Genomic DNA, 21,460 nt, shown 5'->3' with positions numbered 1-21,460 from the left:
TTGGAATAGCACTTTGTTAAAAATAGCTCTGTAGGAGCTGGAGTAATGAGGTCTAGATTCAAGAGTGTTAGCAAGGAAAAAGATAGTTCTAGGGAGCGAAATGTCAGCTGTTGCCATGTAATGCTGTATAACAACCATAACCTCTCAGTGGTATATGACAATAAGCATTTATTTCTCACTTATGAGTTTGTGGGTTGACCAGACTTCAACTAATCTTGGTTGGGCTGGGCTCCAAGCTGTGTGTTTGGTTTGCTTTCTGCATCTATCATCCTTGATCAGCAGCTACCTGATAGATGTTCTTCTCATGGTGATGACAAGTACAAGAGAGCAAGCCCAGCTGTGCAAGCTCAATTCAATTCTTTCCTCACATCAAATTCACTAAAATTTTCAAGGTACAAGCATGACCAAGATCAGCATCACGGATGATTGGAGAGCAAGTAGATATTCGCTAACAGTGTTCTAATCACCACCAAATGAAGGGAAAATATAACACACCCACTGTCTCTATTCCTTTATTTCAAAAGCTTTCAGAGTGTGTGTGGATGTAGTTTTCCTGGGGTGTTTTTGTTTGTTGGGTTGGTTGGTTGGTTGGTTTTGGTTTTGCTGGGTGGTTTGAGACTTAAAAGAAATTTGATTTGAGAGTTTGAGACGTTGAAGATGAAAATGTCTGGGGAGAATAAAGGGAAATTGCTATAAACTAAAGAAAAACAGATGTAAGCTATTCATTTTTCTCGCCTACATGCAAACAACCGACATCTCCCTCACCCTCTCCCTCTCTCTCTTTTTTTGAGACAGCTACTGTTACATTTTGGGGGGAAAAGAGAGAATAATTATTTTTTAGAGAAAATTCTACATAATCAAGTGCTATAGATCTTCTTTGTATCCAGAATGCATCTTTCATGGAACTCATTACAACATAGTTTATTTTAACTGATTTTAAGAGTAAAGGAATCAGATAGAAATCAACTTTATAGGAATTTCACACCTCCTTTGCTTTTACATTTTAGAAATTTAAAGAGAAGTTAAATATAGATGTAATTGAAGACTGTGAAGAAAAACAACTTGTCACAATTTTGGTAAGTGTTTTACTTCTATCCTTAATGCCTTTTAAATAAAATATAGTAGGACACTTGTTCTCATTTTTCAAGTTAGTGTTGAGTTTCCTCTTCTCTGGCACCTTTCAAAGCTAAAAGGGAAAGAGATTTCTTCTACAGAGTGATCTTCTGGGTCCTTGCTTTTCTTTCTCTTTGTCCCCTACAGTACAATCCACAAAGATAATTTAGAATCATAGTTAAACTAGATTACTGCATAAGGGAATGCAGGCACAGACTCTAGGGGTAGCATGGCCTGGTTTATTTTAATAGCTCTGGATTACAGTATGGCCACCCTGGAAGACATGGCAGAATTACAATAGAATGTAGATAGACCCTTAGAGGCACCGTTATTATCTGCCATTGCTAGCTTCTCTTCTGGACCCTGGAGGAATTCAGTTCTTTCCTATTGTTGCCATTGGGTCACCCCTATTATATCTAGTTGAAATAACTTCTCTTCCAGTCATTAAGCCTGTATTTTGTTGTGTCTACTGTTTAAACCCACCCAAATACATGTTCTACAATCAACTGTTAAACCCATCCAGTAAGTTTTTAATTTCAGAGATTATCTTTTTCAGTTCTAGAATGTATATTTAATTCTTTTTTTAAAGATTCCAACTCTGTGCTGAAACTTTCCATCATTTAATCTACTTTATCTCTCTATCTTCTTAAATTTATTCACCATAGTGATTTTGAATTCTCCATCTAGATACCTGAATCACCTATATGTCTGGTTCTACTGTCTATTTTTACTCTTGGGTTTTAGTCATTTGATCATTTTAAAGCATACTTCATAGTTTTTAAATTGAAAACCAGACACTGTGGATTAAGACTTGTAGGGGCTCTGGGAGATACTATCTTTCTGTTCAAAGGGTTAGATTTTCTTCTGGCAGGCGAAGGAGTTGGTTTTAGATTTTGTTAGGGGTGGTCTATTTCAGTTTTGCTCTTGCTACTAGGGTAGAGCCCTTATTTCTAGAGCGTGGCCCTTCTGGGATCCCAATTAAGAACCTGGGATTACCAAGGCCCCTAGACCTTCAATTTCAGAGGCTTGAATACAGTCTACTTGAAATTGAAATAACATCACACTTATTTCCCTCCCTAACTACCTCATCCTGTTTTCCACTGCCCCTATCCAATCCACGACATGTGTTCTTCTTTCTGAACTAAGATGTACTGAATATCTCACCTTCCGCATTCCCATTTTTATGGGCTCTATTCTCCCGTCCTGGCCCTTGGCTGTACCACCACAGAGCCAGTGGCCTGTGACCCCTTTTTCAGGGATCTGCTCCCACCTTTATATTTTCATGTCACTTGAGGCTCTTCCTCCTTCTCTCACTCTCTTTGGCTTTACCTCTGAGCACTTTCCTCTCACACTTGGTCCAGAAGATGACTCCTTCTCCTCATTTACCCCCAACAAAACTTATCTTCTTGTAAAACAAAGCTTTAATTGACATCCATGACATGTTGGAAATTTTCTAGTTCTCTATTTAGAGGAGGAAGGGTCTTATGATGGAGAAGCAATAAAATGGGCAAAGAACCAGTAGCTTTACAATAAAATGGCCTATTTTGAACGTAAAATGTGCTCTAACCTCATCCCAAATCATTGCCGCATAAAACTTAACTCAAGAAACAAACGTATTTCAGAGGGGTTCTCCAAAACTATTGGCATAATTTCCAAGCTACATAAATATTTATGCATCTCCACTTACCATGATTTTCTGCAGGGATGCATTTTAACTCTCAGTTCAGGGAAGGTGTGGTCCCTTTTATAGGTATAACAGCAGGTGCATGTTGCTGGGCTGGGAAGCACTGAGGTAGCAGTGCAGTGACTCGGGCAAAGGAAGTGGGGAAAGTCGTTCTCCCATCTTCCCCTCTGCTTCCCAGGACATTTCAGTTCACTCGCGCATGCCCTGCAACTCATGTTTACCAGACCATGGGAGATGAGGAGAGGGCATCCCAGAGAAGTACCGCATTCACTCCTCCTTCATTCAGTTTTTTTTTTCATTCATTCAGTAATTACTGAGGTGTCCTATGATACAAGGAACTGTTAAGTCTCGAGGGCAAAAGATAGCGTGGTCTGGTTTTTACGTGGTTCAAGAAGCCCCCTGTTTATTAGGGAGACAAAAAATACAAGCAGTGACACTGCCTTGAATGAATGGGTTCACAGGGCGTGAGCACCAAGGGCCCTGGGGAGGCTAAGGGCCTGATTCCGCTCACAGAAGACGATAGAATGCGAGATGAGGCCATGGCATGGAGGCCTGCAGGGAAAGCAGGAATTGGCTGGGCAGAGATTGACAGTGGGGGCTTGGAGATGGCTGGAGATGGGAAGGGGAAGCAGGATAGTGCAGACCAGGGCATGGGGACACAGGAGACCGAAGACAGCTGGGTATGGCCGGAGCCCCAGTGAGCGGAAGAGGGGAGCAGCCCGTGAGGCCTGGCAGGGCCGTGGGACGAGACCATGGCAGCCTGGCACACTGGGACCTGCGAAGGGACCTGATCAGATACCCAGGGGCTTCTTCCCGGAGCAGAGAGAGTGAGCCAGCTGGGATGCAGCAGGTGGGCGGAGCCACGTTAGGGCACGTGGGGTGGCAGCTGCCCCCTCCTCTTATTCCACCTCAGCTGTGGGTTCCTTCAAAGAGGGGAAGACCAGCCTGTGGGGCCAGAGTTCCTACTTATCAGACGAATCAAAAGCCTTTATTTCTATCAACCTCTCTGTATCACTGCTGTATGACTGCTGTTTTTCAAAACCTGTGATTTCCATATTGTAGTATTGTTTTATCGGTTCACCTGTAACTGTAAATGGGGCCTGGGAGTCATAATTCTGAGAACGTCTTACTTTGTTTCCTGCTGAAATGCACATTTACGCTTTAGTGTGACTGACCCGATAATGCGTTAAAAAGCATTTTCACGGTTGATCTTTATATAATACTCTGAGAACAGCAGGGCTGAGGCGACCTCCAACAGGGAGGTTCTGGGCATTGGGCACCCCCCACCGTACCCCGTAATTCTTTTCTTAGTCTGGTTTTTTAAAAGATGTGCTTATTTTTTGTCTCTCCCCACGAGAATGTGTGTTTCAGGGGCAGTGACAATGTCTGCTTTCTTCATTGCTTTATCCATAATGCCTACAACACAGATAGGAACCAATAAATGTTTGTTGAATGAATAAAAATGAATGCAGAAAAAGAGCCCTTTGGGCAAGGAATCTGGGAGGGTCTGGAGAGAGAGAAAGTGATGAGAAGGCTTTGGCAGAGGACACAGGAGGTCCGATGAGAAAGGAGTTTTGTGAAGTGTTACTAGGGGCCATGAGTTGAATCCCCTCTAATTTTCTTTGACACACGCAAATAAAATTGGCACTGCTTTTTCATTAAAACAACAAAGACAAAAATGTTACTCTTGTCATTCCCATTTCACAGATGAGAACATTGATGTATTGGGTAGCATCTTACGGAAAAACCCGAACGAACCTTTTGGCCAACCCAATAGCTAATACCAACCCAGAACTGAATATTAGTCTCCTGGCTCCAAACCATAGCTTTGTAAGAGAGAGATCTCTGCCTAAAATGACAGTGTGAGAGTGGCCTTGATGAGAAGGGGGCGCAGGAGGACCAGGAAGTTCCCTGAAGAGAAGGGCAAGGGTTTGAGGGGCCAGCCCAGACCCAGGGGTTAGGGGAGCAGAAACCATAATTGTACTTAAAAGAGCCATATACCATTTGGTGTTGACATTTGTACAAATAGAGCATGAATCATCCTCTGGGAAACTTTGAGCTTACTGAGGGACGTGATCTTAGCACAGTATTAAGGATTTATAATGGGCTCAGTAAATACCCACTGAACTGAATTTTGCTCCTGCACGTCCATCTGCTGGACCCACACAGCCCTCGCCTGCTTCTCTCCTCCCGTGGGACTGTCTCTGACCTGTCTTCTACCAGATCAGCTGAATACACAGCCCTCCAGAGTCTCTCCTCCTTCAGTTCGCCCAGGCTGCCTGCAATTTCTCCCAGCCCTGGCACTGACTCTGTGCTCTGGGAATGTTCTAAGCTTTCACCTTTCACTGGTCTGTATTTTATAACCATTTTAGTAAGTTAAGTTCCTTAAGGCCAAGATCCATATTTTTATCTCCCAAGCCATGTCAATATTCATGGGACTAATTCACTGTTTTTTCACCTAGTCCTAAATCCTGACAGGGGGGTGGGTTAAATGAGATGTCTGCAAGTGTACCAGTACACTGCGGGGCATTCATTCATTCATTCACTCAACAAACATTTACCAAGCACCTCCATGGGATAGGCCCTACAGGTTCTGAGATACCACAGCAAATAAAACAGACCAGATCCCATCCTTATGGAGCCCACAGACGAGTAGGAAAGCATCACTGAACAGGTAAAGACAATACGATAGAATTGAATTAAGCCATCGTTTACTGTTTACTGAATATTTCTGGAATGGAAAAAAGAGAAGTTGAGTATTGAAAATGGGTTAGGCTGCTGCAAGTAAACATTTTATCTTGCATCAAAGAAAGAAAATAGCCACTGGGGTCTGATTTAGAATTGAATGCCATCACTTAGAAAGCTTCTTAGTATAGCTGAGCCTCAGTTTCACCATCTGGAAACTGAGGATCATTGTGTAGGTTTGTTGTGAGGATAATAAGGCATAACCCAGCACCGGGCAGGTAGAAGCTCAGTGAATTGCATGTGGCATCCTTTTATTGTAATTTTGTTTTATGTCCAGTGTCGGGTATATGAGACTAAATGGAAAAAAATGAATGTAATCTGGAACACTTGGTCCTTGTTTCAACAGAAAGAGGACCTACCAGACCCACAGGCCGTAGACCTGTATGAATTCTGCTTCAGCGACTTCCACATCACAGAGCACGAACTGATTAAGTGTGGACTTCGGCTGTTTTTTGAAATAAATGTGGTGGAGAAATTCAGAGTACCTGTAGAGGTCAGATGGTATTTAATTTAAAATGCTGTGATTCTGTGGCTGTACTCCACTAAAATTTCCTGTGGTTCAAAAGATTCCCTGCAGTGTGGATTTTAAATTATCATTAACTTCGTCAATATGTCCACTTAAACCCTGTAAACAAGGCCAACCTATCTTTTCAGATAAGGTTGTCACAGACCTTCTTACCTTTAGAATTCTACTCCAAAGTCTGAGTGGTGTTGTCTTCTTTGGTGGCAGGTTCTCACCAGATGGATGTACACGGTGAGGAAGGGGTACCGTGCCGTCACTTACCACAACTGGCGACACGGGTTCAATGTGGGGCAGACGATGTTCACTTTGCTGATGGTAGGTACAGAGCCCGTGAATCATCATAAACCTGTGCATCTCCCTCCTGAGTGTGGTGAGAAATGGATACAGTCCATCACTTTAGATCAGTAATTTTGGAATTCATGGATACAGTCCCATAAACCCCCAACCCCCCTGGAGATAATGCCAGGGTACGTGGGTATCCCTGGGCGTTTGGCTGAATTATCGCTCTGACACTCATGTCCTTATATCCATAAAGGAAAATTCAGTTACCTGCTGGGTTTGTAACTGCCCAGAATGAGCTACAGTCCTCAAGAAATAAAGCCAGCTTGCTCTAAAAACACAGCAGACCCCCTTCTCCATTGCAGGCTGGCCTCACTGCACATGCTGCAGAGGTGCATTAATCCAAGTAAATATATATGTCTATTTTTTTAGACAGGAAGACTGAAGAAATACTACACGGATCTTGAAGCCTTTGCCATGCTTGCTGCTGCCTTCTGCCATGACATTGACCACAGAGGCACCAGTAATTTGTATCAGATGAAGTAAGTGAACACATGCGGCCACGTCAACGTGTTCTGGTGCCCCCGCCTTATTTGTAAACGCTTTCACTCCTTTTTTCAACTTTGTTTCATCAAAGTATTGAATTCATACATTAAAGAGCATTGATCTTTGGCTTGCACCTGTACACACCTGGGTAGCACCCCACCAGCTCAAGCTAGAGAACATTTCTTCCCGGGCTGACTACCTCTCATGTCCCTGGTCCTTATACTTCCACCAACTGACCTTCAGCTGACCTTGCATCTTAACATCATCGCCATCTTCCTCTCTTGCCCAAGAAAAGAAGTGCAATTACAAGGGTACAGGCCCTCAGCTCAGACAGATTTGGATTTATTGGGTTCACAAGTTATTTAAACTTTCTAAGCTTCGAGCTCCTCATCGGGAAAATAAGAATTATAGTAACAGTACCTAACACTTAAGGTCGTTGTAAAGATTAAATGAGACAATGTATATAAGGCACTCAGCTCATGGTTGTCTCTTGGCAGTTAATAATTATTAAGTATTATTATTATTACTGTTATTGTGTCATTGGCACTTTTCAAAATTCATCAGCAGTGCCATAGCCAGCCTAACTCCTTGATAGTGACATTTAAGAAGCTCTATCTGCCTTGGCCACAGTGTATCTTCATCTGTGACACATGACCTACCCCTCTCCAGAGGTACCAGAGGGAGTGAGACAATTTAGAGAGAATGAGCTTTGGAGTCTGGTTTTATGGGATCCAGATACTTCCCGGTTGAGGGATCTTGGGCAAATCATTTAATCTATTTGAGATTCTGTTTCTTAACTGTAAAATGGGTATAATGTCGACCTCTTAAAGACTGCTGTGAGAATCACATGAAATTGTATATGTGAAACGTAGTAGATGCTGAAGAAATTTACTCAGTGAATGAAATGCATCTTGTGAGCAGTGACTTTTCACCTTCAGCAACTCTACCAATCAGGCTTTGCCTTGAAAAGGGAATCTCCACTCTGGGTTCCAGGTAAGCAACGTCTTCGTCTTGAGAGTTCCAGCCCTTTATTTTATTTTTTTTAACTTTTTATTTTATATTGGAGTATAGTTGATTAATAATGTTGTGATAGTTTTACATGTACAGCAAAGTGGTTCAGTTATACATATACATGTATCGATTCTTACCTGTGTCCCGCTGTAGTGGAAGCGTGGAATCCTAACCACTGGACCACCAGGGAAGTCCCAGTTATCCATTTTAAATATAGCAGTGTGTACATGTCAATCCCAAACTCCCTAACTATCCCTTCCCCGCACCTTCCCCCCTGGTAACCGTAAGTTCATTCTCTACGTCTGTGAGTCTGTTTCTGTTTTGTAAATAAGTTCATTTGTATCATTTCTTTTTTGATTCCTCATATAAGCGATATCATACGATATTCTCTTTCTCCGTCTGACTGACTTCACTCAGTATGACAATCTCTAGGTCCACCCCTGCTGCTGCAAATGGCATTATTTCATTCTTTTTAATGGTTGAGTAGTATTCCACTGTATATATGTACCACACCGAGCACTTCTTGTGTGCTGGAGATCAGGCTGAGAACTTGATACCCATGGCCTCTTTTAATCCTCACAGCCCTCCCACGTGGGAGGTACTATTATCCGCCTCTAAGCAGTCAAATCTAACTTGCCTTAGATTAAAAGAAGTAGCCAAATTGGATGTGGCATCTCGTCTCCAGGATTGCAGAAAGGATGAGTCCACATCCCAGGCTGCTGCTTCGGCCTGGCTGTGGGAGTCTACGTGGGTCCTTCTGTTCATCAGCGATGGGCGTGCTGACCTTCTTGCATTTCTCTCTGTGGACTGGACAACGAGAACATGTGGTGGTGGAAGGACTGGGACCTGTGTGAGGGGTTCCTGACTGCAGGCACCTTAGCACAGATGTAATGGTTCTGGCAGCTCCGCTAAACTGCTGTGATCAAGTGTCTTTTTGCACCCTGTCCTCCATAATGATTCTTGATGAATCTCCTTCTGTGCCCTTACTGTGCTGGGGGAATTGCTCAGGAGTCCACAAAGATCTGGAGACATTACACTGGTAAATACAGTTAGCAGAAGATTGAATAAGACTGAATTATTATTCTCATGTTGATGGTACCGATCAGGCTACTGTGCAGTGTAAGCTGAAGCTGTTGGGACACAGCTTCCTGGCTTGACCTTGTGCCCTTGGTCTGATTTCTTGTCTCCAAAATGTCTAACCCTCTGGGTTCTGGTTTTCATCCTTATCTCCCAGCTTTAGACTATGCCCTCTGGCAATGCCCTAGAAACCTTGCCATTTTCAAATTTTTATTATTCCCTTGAGTTCTTTTATTCTCTTTGTTCACTTTTCTGGCCATTTTGTTTTCTGCTTCATTCTTTTATAGGTTCATAGATTTCTTTGTTCCTTTCATCCCCCTTTTCTTGATTAGTTTTTCAATTCTCTCAGCTTTCAGTCTCCTTTACTCACCTCCGTTTTGTGTCTGAAGAGATGTGGTTATCAGCAAAAAATCTGAGGAATTTTAGCATTTATCTCATCCTCCCCCGCCCCACATTCAACGCAGGCCTCTTCCCTACTGTATTTCTTCCCGAGTTCTCTAGTCTGCATTCCATTATTTTTTATAATGGCTCACAAGGCAGACTCTTATATTTTTGGATGATTCTAATGGCTGAATGTTCTTCATGATATCAAATTGAAATTGGTCTCCTTAGTATAACTTCTGTTAGTCCTAGTTCAAGTCTCTGAAGCTGTTAGAATATGTATAATTTCTCATCCACAGGCTATTCCTTTGTATATTAAAGAGAATTATTATTTCCCCCTCCTCTTTTCCTGGTTGAATATACCTGGTTGAAGTTTTGTTTTAATCATTTCTCATATAATATTTTCTATACATATAATTTTATCTGTTATTCTTCTGTGAAGAAGAAGTTTAGTTGATTTACAACGTTGTGTTAGTTTCCGGTGTACAGCAAAGTGATTCAGTTTTATATATATACATATATATGTATATATATAATCTATCTTTTTCAGATTCTTTTCCATTAAAGGTTATTATAAGATATTGAATATAGTTCCCTGTGCTATACAGTAGGTCCTTGATGTTTATCTGTTTTATATATGGTGGTGTGTGTGTGTTATTCCCAAACTCCTAATTTATCCCTCCCTCCCTCTTTCCCCGTTGGTAACCTAAGTTTGTTTTCTATGTCTGTGAGTCTATTTCTGTTTTGTAAATAAGTTCATTTGTATGATTTTTTGATTCCACATATAAGTGATATCATATAATATTTGTCTTTCTCTGACTTACTTCACTTAATAGGATAATCTCTAGGTCCATCCATGTTGCTGCAAATAGCATTATTTCATTCTTTTATATGGCTGAGTAATATTCCATCATATATATATATATATATATATATATATATATATACATACACACACACACACACATATATATATATATCTCCCACATTTTCTGTATGATATGTATACCATATATATATATATATATACACCACATCTTCTGTATCCGTTCATCTGTCGATGGACATTTAGGTTGCTTCCTTGTCCTGGCTATTGTAAATAGTGCTGCTATGAACATTGGGGTGCATGTATCTTTCTGAATTAGAGTTTTCGTCTTTTCCTGATATACGCCCAGGAGTGGTATTGCTGAATCACATAGTAACTCTATTTTTAGTTTTATAAGGAACCTCCATACTGTTTTCCATAGTGACTGCACCAACTTACATTCCCACCAACACTGTAGGAGGGTTCGCTTTTCTCCACATCCTCTCCAGAATTTATTATTTGTAGATTTTTTAAATGATGGCCATTCTGACTGGTGTGAGGTGATACCTCATTGTAGTTTTGATTTGCGTTTCTCTACTAATTAGCAATGTTGAGCATCTTTTCTTGTCCCTGTTGGCCATCTGTATGTCTTCTTTGGAGAGATGTCTATTTAGGTCTTCTGCCCATTTTTTGATTGGGTCGTTAGTTTGTTTTTTTATATTGAGCTGTATGAGCTGTTTGTATATTTTGGAAATTAATCGCTTGGCGGTCACACTGTTTGCAAATATTTTCTCCCATTCCGTAGGTTGTCTTTTCATTTCACTTATGGTTTCCTTTGCTGTATTAATCTGATTCTTTATTCCACTCTTAATTGAAATTGCCTTTTAAAGCAGTCTGTCAGCCAATGGATTAGTTATTTTTTCCAGCTTTTTTATCATCTGAAAATTAGATAGTCATGATTTCCATCAATATTCATTCAAGTCATTGATAAAACTGTGCATCAGGACAAAACCAGGGCAGAGTTCTGAGACTTGGGGCTAGAAAGCTATCCCTGGGGAAGACAGTTAATTAAGCAGCACTCACTGGGCGGTGCTGTTCAGTATTTGTCCACACTCAGTATTCCAACTCATACAGAACATATCTTGAGGCTTCTTCTCAGTTGTCTTGCTGGAATCCAGACACACACTGTTTCTGGCCTTCCTCTCTCACAAACCATATCACAAAAGTGTTCATAACATCAATTCAGCATCATTTTCTCTTTCTAAACCTTCTCTGGAATTTCCTAATAGTTATTCTGTAAGTGCTTACAAACTCTGAAGCAGTTTAAACTGTTTCATAGATTAACGTCAATCTCCCTGTTCTGTCATCTACAGATTATACCATTTTCTACTTCTTAAATTTTAGGATAAAATTTACTTGTATCCAGTCTTCAATCATCTTTACCACTGCAAAATTTCCCAGAATATACTGACAATAGTCGCCCACACCCACCCCACATCTTCAGATTCCTTCAGGAAGTTGGGATGTTACTCAACTGGGTTAACAGATGTGTGTGTGTGTAAAATAATTTTTTTCTTTTTTTCTTTACTAAACCATTTGTGAGATAGTTGCAGGCCTCATGCATGACATTTCACCCAAAAATATTTCAGCACATATTTCCTGAGAACGTGGAGGACATTTGTTTATATAAACGCAATATAATGATCTCTCTCAAGAAATTTAACATTGGTAGAATACTGTTATCTAATATAGAATGTTTATTCCAATTTCCCCAATAATGTCCTTTATAACTATCTTTTCTTCTCTGTTTTGGGTCCAATCAAGGCTCACACATTGCATTTAGTCATCAAATATCTTGAATCTCCTTTAATCTAGAATTGTTCCTTAACTTTTTTTGATCTTTCAGAATGTTGACATTTTTGAAGAGTCTAGACCAGTTGTTTTGCATAATATCCCTCAATTTGGATTTGTCCAGTTGTTTTCTGATTACTAGATTCAGGGTAAACATTTTTGGTGGGAATTCTACGTAGGTGATGTTGTGTCCTTCTCAGTGCATTGCATCAGGAGGCTCATGATATCAATTTGTTCCATTAACTACAAGGTTAAGTTAAACTATTTATGAGTAATATTCAGCAGCTCTCTTTATGCAAAGGTACATTTTCTCCTTTGTATTAATATGTAATCCGTGAGGTGTTATTTTGAGACTGGTTGAATATCTAGCTCCCCAGTAACCTTTCTTGAGTAATGTTTTTAAACCTAAAGGAACTAAAATACCACTCATTTCTAACTGAAATTGAGCTTTTTTTATTTGTTTAAATCTCCAGTGCTGACACAGTGTAGGTATTTGAATATGTATTAAAATTATGATCAATTATGATCAATTATAGTGTGGATCGGACATAGTCTGATTGTTCCCTAACTAGAATACTTGGTTTACCAGACTTGTTAGTGACCTGCTAATGACTCCTTTCCTCCCTAAAGTTCTGTTCTTTCTGAAATTAAATGAAACTCTACTAAGACTGCCACCCATATTTCTGATTTCTCCCTTCCTTAAAATTATTTATTCCATATTTCTATAACAAAGTCTTCATATTATCTATTAGACCTTTCACCTCAGCTTCTCTCCATCTTTTCACCTTTTTATTTTCTTTTTTAAAAAAATTTTTATTTTATATTTTATTTTTATTTTTATTTTATTATATATTTTTATTTTATTTTATATTTTATAAAATTTTTATTTTATATCTATTAGACCTTTCACCTCAGCTTCTCTCCATCTTTTCACCTTTTTATTTTCTTTTTTAAAAAAATTTTTATTTTATATTGGAGTATAGGTGATTTACAACATTGTGTTAGTTTCAGGTGTACAGCAAAGTGATTCAGTTACACATATACATGTATCTGTTCTTTTTCAAGTTTTTTTCCCATTTAGGTTATTATAGAATATTGAACAGAGTTCCCTGTGCACACCTTTTTATTTTCAATGTTGCTTCCCCTTCCTTGAACAGGAAGAATTATAGAAAGACAGGGTACCAAAGACCCCACTTTACATAAAACTGTGACCTCACCACTAACAAATGGGAAATTTAAATTTATGTCACTGTCTTAGAGGAGAAAAGAAATGTTACTTTATCATCATTTTCATTTTGGTTCCTGGAAATTCTTAATATACACTTCCTGTGCAAATAAACTATGGGCTTCAACAAGTTTGTTACATGTTCTATAAGTCATAGTCACCTCCATAAGCTCCAGGGAAGTTAACAATTTTAGATGCAGGGAGTGAACCAAACTTCATAGTTTAAACAAGTCAATCATTTTATGCATTTAACAAATTAGGGTTTTTTTTTTTTAAAAAGGATTTTTTAAAAAGAGCATATTCTCCTGTTCTAAATCTAAAAATTCTTTTCCAATATGTTACTTCCAACTGTTTCACAGGCATTAGGGGAGAGGGAAGAAATGAAAAAAATCCTCAGATTGTAAAGATTCTGTATCATGTAACCTTATGTGTAATGTTTAAATAGCTAAAATTATCCTTTTCCTCCTAGATCCACATCTCCATTAGCAAGGCTTCATGGATCGTCCATCTTGGAGAGGCACCACCTGGAGTACAGTAAGACTCTCCTGCAGGATGAGGTACGTGGGTCTCTCTCTCTCTGTCTCTCTAGGGTAGCTCACAAGCTCTGGATCAAAGCACTAAGCCACAGAAAACGCTTAGAAAGTTCTGGCGGTTGACAGTATATACCCTTATTGAAGTCAATTGATAGAAATTGCTATATTGCAATAGTTTTTTTTTTCTTTTTTTAAAAAATTAATTAATTTATTTATTTATGGCTGTGTTGGGTCTTCGTTTCTGTGCGAGGGCTTTCTCTAGTTGCGGCAAGTGGGGCCACTCTTCATTGCGGTGCACAGGCCTCTCATTATCGCGGCCTCTCTTGTTGCGGAGCACAGGCTCCAGACGCGCAGGCTCAGTAACTGTGGCTCACGGGCCTAGTTGCTCCGCGGCATGTGGGACCTTCCCAGATCAGGGCTCGAACCCGTGTCCCCTGCATTGGCAGGCAGATTCTCAACCACTGCGCCACCAGGGAAGCCCCTGCAATAGTTTTTGAACAGCCAAGTTGGAAGTAGCTGAGATAGAAAAGAGCCATAGAAAGTCACAGAATCTCTGTGGGTTTGTGAAGAAAGAAGAAAAAGCTTAAGGTGGATGTGAGGGGGCTCTGTGCACCCTGGGTATGTATGAATGTAAAGAGAAAAGGAGGCTATGCAGCCACTGCTTTTCTGGTTCATGTGGCATGTACTGTAAGGCACTGTCTGTATCTTTGAGAAAGTCAAGCTTTGGTAGCTGGGGGGCAGGTGTGAAATCAGGCTGTATGACAGATAGAACAACTGCCATCAGAGGCACTGAGTGAATCTCCCCAGAGTTCCAGAGGGAGGTGTCACATTCAGGAGTGGGCAGGACACAGGGGAGAAGAGGGGCGGGATCAGGAAGCTTTTCACAGGAAGTGGCTTAAGCTTGGTCTTGAATTCACTTTGATTTACGCAATATCATGTACTACTAACCTTCTGTAGAAGGCAGTCATTATTCTTTTTACTGATTTTATTTGAAGGGGTATATAGGCTTGTGAGAAAGGTGGTGAATATAATCTAGTTATACTTTAAAAAAAAATATCTTGAGAAAATTCTAACCCAGAATGAATCATTATTAGATGGAGGGGAATACTGTTTTGTCTCGACAGAGAAACTGTCTAGAATCATACGAGTTCGTTAGGATAAATAAGCCCTCGGGAGAGTGGAGCTTTTTTCAGTTTCGATAATAATCTTTTTTTAGGCTCAGGGGACGAGGGTATATGGAAATATGTCCAAGTTTAGAAAGATAACACTACATTCTTCTATATAATCAAAAGCCAAGTGGGAAAACTTGTAAGACAGGGCAACCAGCAGAAAAGTGGAAAAACAAAACAAACAAACACGTTTTAAATGTTTTTAACAGCCTGTGATTGCAGGCTGCGTCCAGACAGGGGGACACAGACCATCTGTGTCAGAATGATCGATTTCACAGGGCGGAGGTGGGCAGGCTTTTAAAAACACATCCTGGGCTTCATCTCGCGCTTACCAGGCTCCCTGGGGATTGGACCCAGGAATCTGCATTTTTAATAAGAATTTTCATAATTCTCATGTGTAGCCAGGACCTGTCCCTGCAGTAGTATCATAAAAAGGATGATAATATCTGTCCTATGAGAATTAGAAAGAGTAGAATTGAAAGTAGTTTAGGAAGATAAGAGTAAATTGTTATTATCCAATTTGTTATGAGTCTTTGTTTTACTGGTTGGGACAGTCTTGTATTTTTGAGTAAGAATTTTCCATTCATCCCACTGATGACGTATACCACAGGCAGGTAGTATCAAAAATAATTTATTTAATTTTACGTTTCCTACTAACGCAAAATATATTTTAAAACCTTTACAGCCAAATGTTTAAGTGCTTAACTTTGGAAGGCTCCTAGTAGCTCATATGTTTTTCCTTTCTGGGATTTGAGAGTTATAATAGAGTTGTTGTTTTCCATCTTAATTTTTTAAATGTTATTTACTCTGCAGTCTGAACTGGTTTTGATGGCTATATAAAGGCTTATTATTCTTTCTAAAAAGGAATATTGCATCTTAGTAATCCGTACTGCTTTGGCGAGGACCTGTCTACAGTGCTATTCGACCTGCTAATTGCAGACTTTTAAGGGTTGTAAATAGAGTCGCTAGGCAATAAATGCAATCACAAGAGCATTTTATGAGCAGGCAAATTGAATCCTGAAAAAAATGAAATTTTAACCATCAGGTGTTCTTTTTTGAGACAATACAGTTGTCTCAGTACATTTTTTTTGAGAGACAATAGTTCATTTATTTATTTTTTGTGTAAAGAAAATGTTTACACTTAAAACTAATTTTTTTACATAAGGGAAATCCTTATGATTTATCTAGCAATTTTGTCATATTGTGGACGTTACTCATTTTGTTTTGTATATTATCAGGCTTTGAACTAAAATATCTTTATGTCCCAGTAGAGTTGGATTCCCTGCTTTGAGGACAGAACCATCTGTATTCTAAACTAGTCAGAAATCCACCCTTTAACCTAATGAATAGGTGGAAAAGTCTTGTTAACCAAATTTGTCAGAATAGAAACTTTAATACTATAGTGTACTGTCGGAATGACAAAATGCATTGCTCAGCATAAATAACAACACTTTTATTATTCAAAACACTTCTTCACGAACTTTATTTATGCTTTTTCACATTGACCTTGTATTATACAAAGAAGGAATGAAGAAGAAATTAAATATCTTGTGTATGGTCACCAGCAAACCACAAACATGTTGGCAATCTTCTCTTATGGGTGTCGCATGTACCACATTGAAGACTAGAACTCATCTCCCCTGAGTGCCCTCATCAGGATGAATTGGAGCCATTTCTATTTTAGTGTGCTATGCAGAAATTATATTTTATTGCCATTTTCATGGCACTAGGAGAACAAAAATGGCCTGTTATTGGTAGAGAGGGAGCAAAGTTAGATGCTTTCTGTGGGCACGTGAAACCTGTCTCTACATCACGTGTCCAGCACAATTCCCCAGAAGAACACATGGAATATTATAGACTTATCTATATTTTAAATTAATGACAATAGTTGTTGTAAAAATTACACATGCCCACTATAAAAATTCAAGCAATAGGAAACATTCCAAAGATAAATATTAAAAAATCACTTTAAATCCTATCACTCAGAAATAGACATTTCATTAACATTTAATGAACTTCATTGTAGCCCTCTGTGAATATGTAAAGGGAGAAGGATAGAAACAATTTTAGAAAAATGGGATCTTATTATCCAAGCTATTTTTTTGGTTAGAGTTTTTATTTAATTAAGTTTATTGAAGTGTAATGTATGTACAATAAGCGGCATCCCTTTAATGTGTTTTTCATAAAAATTCTATGGATTCTATTCATACACCTGGGAACTACCACACTCAAGATACAGACCACTTCTGTCATCCCAAAGGATTCCTCGTGCCCCCAGGCAGTCGATGCCTCTCTCTCCTCCCAGCCCGAAGCAACCATTGAAATGTTTTTAGTCACTATAGTTTAAATCTTCTAGATTTTTATATAAATGCAATCATGCAATTATTACTCTTTTATGCTGGATTCTTTCATACAGAATAATAATTTTGTGATTTGTTCGTGCTGAATGAATGAATCAGCAGTGATTCATTCCTTTTCATTGCTGAGTGGTAGTCCATTTATTTTCAATGAAAATTTTAATTTTACTTGAATTTAACAGAAGAAACTTTTTTTTTTAATGGAAAGAATTACAGAACTTCAGAGAACTGTGTTCTTATCACAAGAGATATTAGTTCTTAAAGAGAACCCTAAAATCAATAACCAGTGATTACGGGAAAGTGTGAAAAACTATAATGAGCATTTAGATGTTTGATTTTAGACCATACGTGTTAACTTTACATCATCCATGAACTCCCTGCTATGAAACGTGAAACAATTATATACTTATACTGCTTCCAGCATCTCCACCTCTGTTTTGTAAGGTATTTATTATCATTAAAAGTATTTTTTTTTACTGTTATCAGTAGTTATAAAATTCATTTTGCTCTATAATTTCCACAATTGTCTATTTTTTTTAAACCAGAGCATTTATTGCATGACTAATGGCTGAAATCCCTAAGATGAACTGGATCTTACCCCAGTGGCTCTCTTGGGTTAGGTGTTGTTCTCCCCAGAATCCATGCCTGAATCTTCAGTATACAATCTGTAGGTGCTTCACTTGCCCGGCCCCAGTGGTGTTCTGTCCTCAGCCTAGGCACTCCAGGCACACTTCCTCTTCTGCCTGGTAGGGCAGCCACATGTGTCACAGGTGTGCTTCTGAAGGTGGGAGGCCTTAGAGCCACAGTGTGCGTCTCATTGTGATGCTTTCCAAACGACAGTGTTCCCTTTGTCATCTCTCTTCTGTGGCCAAGACCAAAGAGGCGCAATTGTTTATTCCTAATTCTACTTTTAAATGGGCCTGATACTTAACCGCAGTCTTTCTACCATGGCTTGTCCATTCCTGTGTATTTTATTTTATCTTGATTAGCTCGATCTGTGTTATCTGGTAGTTTCTCCCAGAGAGTCTAAGCTAAGTACATGCCTAAGAAGATCTGTTTGTTACATTTAGTTTTGAAAGTCAGTTTGGCAGAATATAAAGGTCTTGGGTCACACTTTCTTTTTCTCAGAAATTGTAGGACCTTGCTCCAATGTCTTTCAGCACTGAAGCATTGCCCTGAGAGGTATAAATGGCCAATCTGATTTTCTCCCGCTAATGTGACTTGATTTTTCTGCATAGATACTCATGTGATTCTTTTTTGTTTGTGTGTTTGTTTGTTTTATACTGCAGGTTCTTATTAGTCATCAATTTCATACACATCAGTGTATACATGTCAATCCCAATCGCCCAATTCAGCACACCACCATCCCCACCCCACAGTGGCTTTCCCCCTTTGGTGTCCACACGTTTGTTCTCTACATCTGTGTCTCAACTTCTGCCCTGCAAACTGGTTCATCTGTACCATTTTTCTAGGTTCCACATACATGTGTTAATATACGATATTTGTTTTTCTGACTTACTTCACTCTGTATGACAGTCTTTAGATCCATCCACGTCTCAACAAATGACTCAATTTCGTTCCTTTTTATGGCTGAGTAATATTCCATTGTATATATGTACCACAACTTCTTTATCCATTCGTCTGTCGATGGGCATTTAGGTTTCTTCCATGACCTGGCTATTGTAAATAGTGCTGCAATGAACATTGGGGTGCATGTGTCTTTTTTTTTTTTTTTCAAACATCTTTATTGAAGTATAATTGCCTTACAATAGTGTGTTAGCATCTGCTTTATAACAAAGTGAATCTGTTATACATATACAATATGTTCCCATTTCTCTTCCCTCTTGCATCTCCCTCCCTCCCACCCTCCCCATCCCACCCCTCTAGGTGGTCACAAAGCACCGAGCTGATCTCCCTGTGCTATGCGGCTGCTTCCCACTAGCTATCTATTTTACATTTGGTAGTGTATATATGTCCATGACACTCTCTTACCCTGTCACATCTCACCCCACCCCCTCCCCATATCCTCAAGTCCATTCTCTAGTAGGTCTGTGTCTTTATTCCCGTCTTGCCACTAGGTTCTTCATGGCCTTTTTTTTTTTTTTTTTTTTCCCTTAGATTCCATATATATGTGTTAGCATACTGTATTTGTTTTTCTCCTTCTGACTTACTTCACTCTGTATGACAGACTCTAACTCCATCCACCTCATTACAAATACCTCCATTTCATTTCTTTTTATGGCTGAGTAATATTCCATTGTATATATGTGCCACATCTTCTTTATCCATTCATCTGTCGATGGACATTTAGGTTGCTTCCATGTCCTGGCTATTGTAAATAGAGCTGCAATGAACATTTTGGTACATGACTCTTTTTGACCTATGGTTTTCTCAGGGTATATGCCCAGTAGTGGGATTGCTGGGTCGTATGGTAGTTCTATTTGTAGTTTTTTAAGGAACCTCCATACTGTTCTCCATAGTGGCTGTATCAATTTACATTCCCACCAACAGTGCAAGAGTGTTCCCTTTCCTCCACACCCTCTCCAGCATTTATTGTTTCTAGATTTTTTGATGATGGCCATTCTGACCGGTGTGAGATGATATCTCATTGTAGTTTTGATTTGCATTTCTCTAATGATTAATGATGTTGAGCATTCTTTCATGTGTCTGTAGGCCATCTGTATATCTTCTTTGGAGAAATGTCTATTTAGATCTTCTGCCCATTTTTGGATTGGGTTGTTCGTTTTTTTGTTATTGAGCTGCATGAGCTGCTTGTAAATCTTGGAGATTAATCCTTTGTCAGTTGCTTCATTTGCAAATATTTTCTCCCATTCTGAGGGTTGTCTTTTGGTCTTGTTTATGGTTTCCTTTGCTGTGCAAAAGCTTTTCAGTTTCATTAGGTCCCATTTGTTTATTTGTGTACTTATTTCCATTTCTCTGGGAGCTGGGTCAAAAAGAATCTTGCTGTGATGTATGTCATAGAGTGTTCTGCCTATGTTTTCCTCTAAGAGTTTGATAGTGTCTGCCCTTACACTTAGGTCTTTAATCCATTTTGAGTTTATTTTTGTGCATGGTGTCAGGGAGTGTTCTAATTTCATACTTTTACATGTTCCTGTCCAATTTTCCCAGCACCACTTATTGAAGAGGCTGTCTTTTCTCCACTGTATATGCTTGCCTCCTTTATCAAAGATAAGTTGACCATATGTGTGTGGGTTTATCTCTGGGCTTTCTATCCTGTTCCATTGATCTATATTTCTGTTTTTGTGCCAATACCAAACTGTCTTGATTACTGAAGCTTTGTAATACAGTCTGAAGTCAGGGAGCCTGATTCCCCCAGCTCCATTTTTCGTTCTCAAGATTGCTTTGGCTATTCGGGGTCTTTTGTGTTTCCATACAAATTGTGAAATTTTTTGTTCTAGTTCTGTGAAAAATGCCAGTGGTAGTTTGATAGGGATTGCATTGAATCTGTAGATTGCTTTGGGTAGTAGAGACATTTTCACAATGTTGATTCTTCCAATCCAGGAACATGGTATATCTCTCCATCTATTTGTATCATCTTTAATTTCTTTCATCAGTGTCTTATAATTTTCTGCATACAGGTCTTTTGTCTCCTTAGGTAGGTTTATTCCTAGATATTTTATTCTTTTTGTTGCAATGGTAAATGGGAGTGTTTTCTTAATTTCACTTTCAGATTTTTCGTCATTAGTGTATAGAAATGCAAGAGATTTCTGTGCATTAATTTTGTATCCTGCTACTTTACCAAATTCATTGATTAGCTCTAGGAGTTTTCTGGTAGCATCTTTAGGATTCTCTATGTATAGTATCATGTCATCTGCAAATAGTGACAGCTTTACTTCTTCTTTTCCGATTTGGATTCCTTTTATTTCTTTGTCTTCTCTGATTACTGTGGCTAGGACTTCCAGAACTATGTTGAATAATAGTGGTGAGAGTGGGCAACCTTGTCTTGTTCCTGATCTTAGTGGAAATGGTTTCAGTTTTTCACCATTGAGGACAATGTTGGCTGTGGGTTTGTCATATATGGCCTTTATTATGTTGAGGAAAGTTCCCTCTATGCCTACTTTCTGCAGGGCTTTTATCATAAATGGGTGTTGAATTTTGTCAAAAGCTTTCTCTGCATCTATTGAGATGATCATATGGTTT

At 39.1% G+C, this 21,460-nt stretch overlaps 1 protein-coding gene across 1 annotated transcript in view; it reads left to right on the top strand.

The window, feature by feature from the left end:
* PDE6C (phosphodiesterase 6C) overlaps positions 1-21,460 on the top strand; it is a 66,443-nt gene that overhangs the window by 27,161 nt on the left and 17,822 nt on the right. The window contains exons 11-15 of the mRNA XM_007187479.2: positions 1,008-1,076; positions 5,889-6,035; positions 6,273-6,380; positions 6,777-6,886; positions 13,710-13,797. Of these exons, the coding sequence (XP_007187541.2) occupies positions 1,008-1,076; positions 5,889-6,035; positions 6,273-6,380; positions 6,777-6,886; positions 13,710-13,797 (522 nt within the window). The remainder of the gene's footprint in view (positions 1-1,007; positions 1,077-5,888; positions 6,036-6,272; positions 6,381-6,776; positions 6,887-13,709; positions 13,798-21,460) is intronic.

This window comes from Balaenoptera acutorostrata, chromosome 16 (assembly GCF_949987535.1).
Source record: "Balaenoptera acutorostrata chromosome 16, mBalAcu1.1, whole genome shotgun sequence".
Lineage (NCBI taxonomy): Eukaryota > Metazoa > Chordata > Mammalia > Artiodactyla > Balaenopteridae > Balaenoptera > Balaenoptera acutorostrata.
The sequence above is the reverse complement of the archived record's forward strand: the minus strand, read 5'-3'. Positions and strand labels throughout refer to the sequence as shown.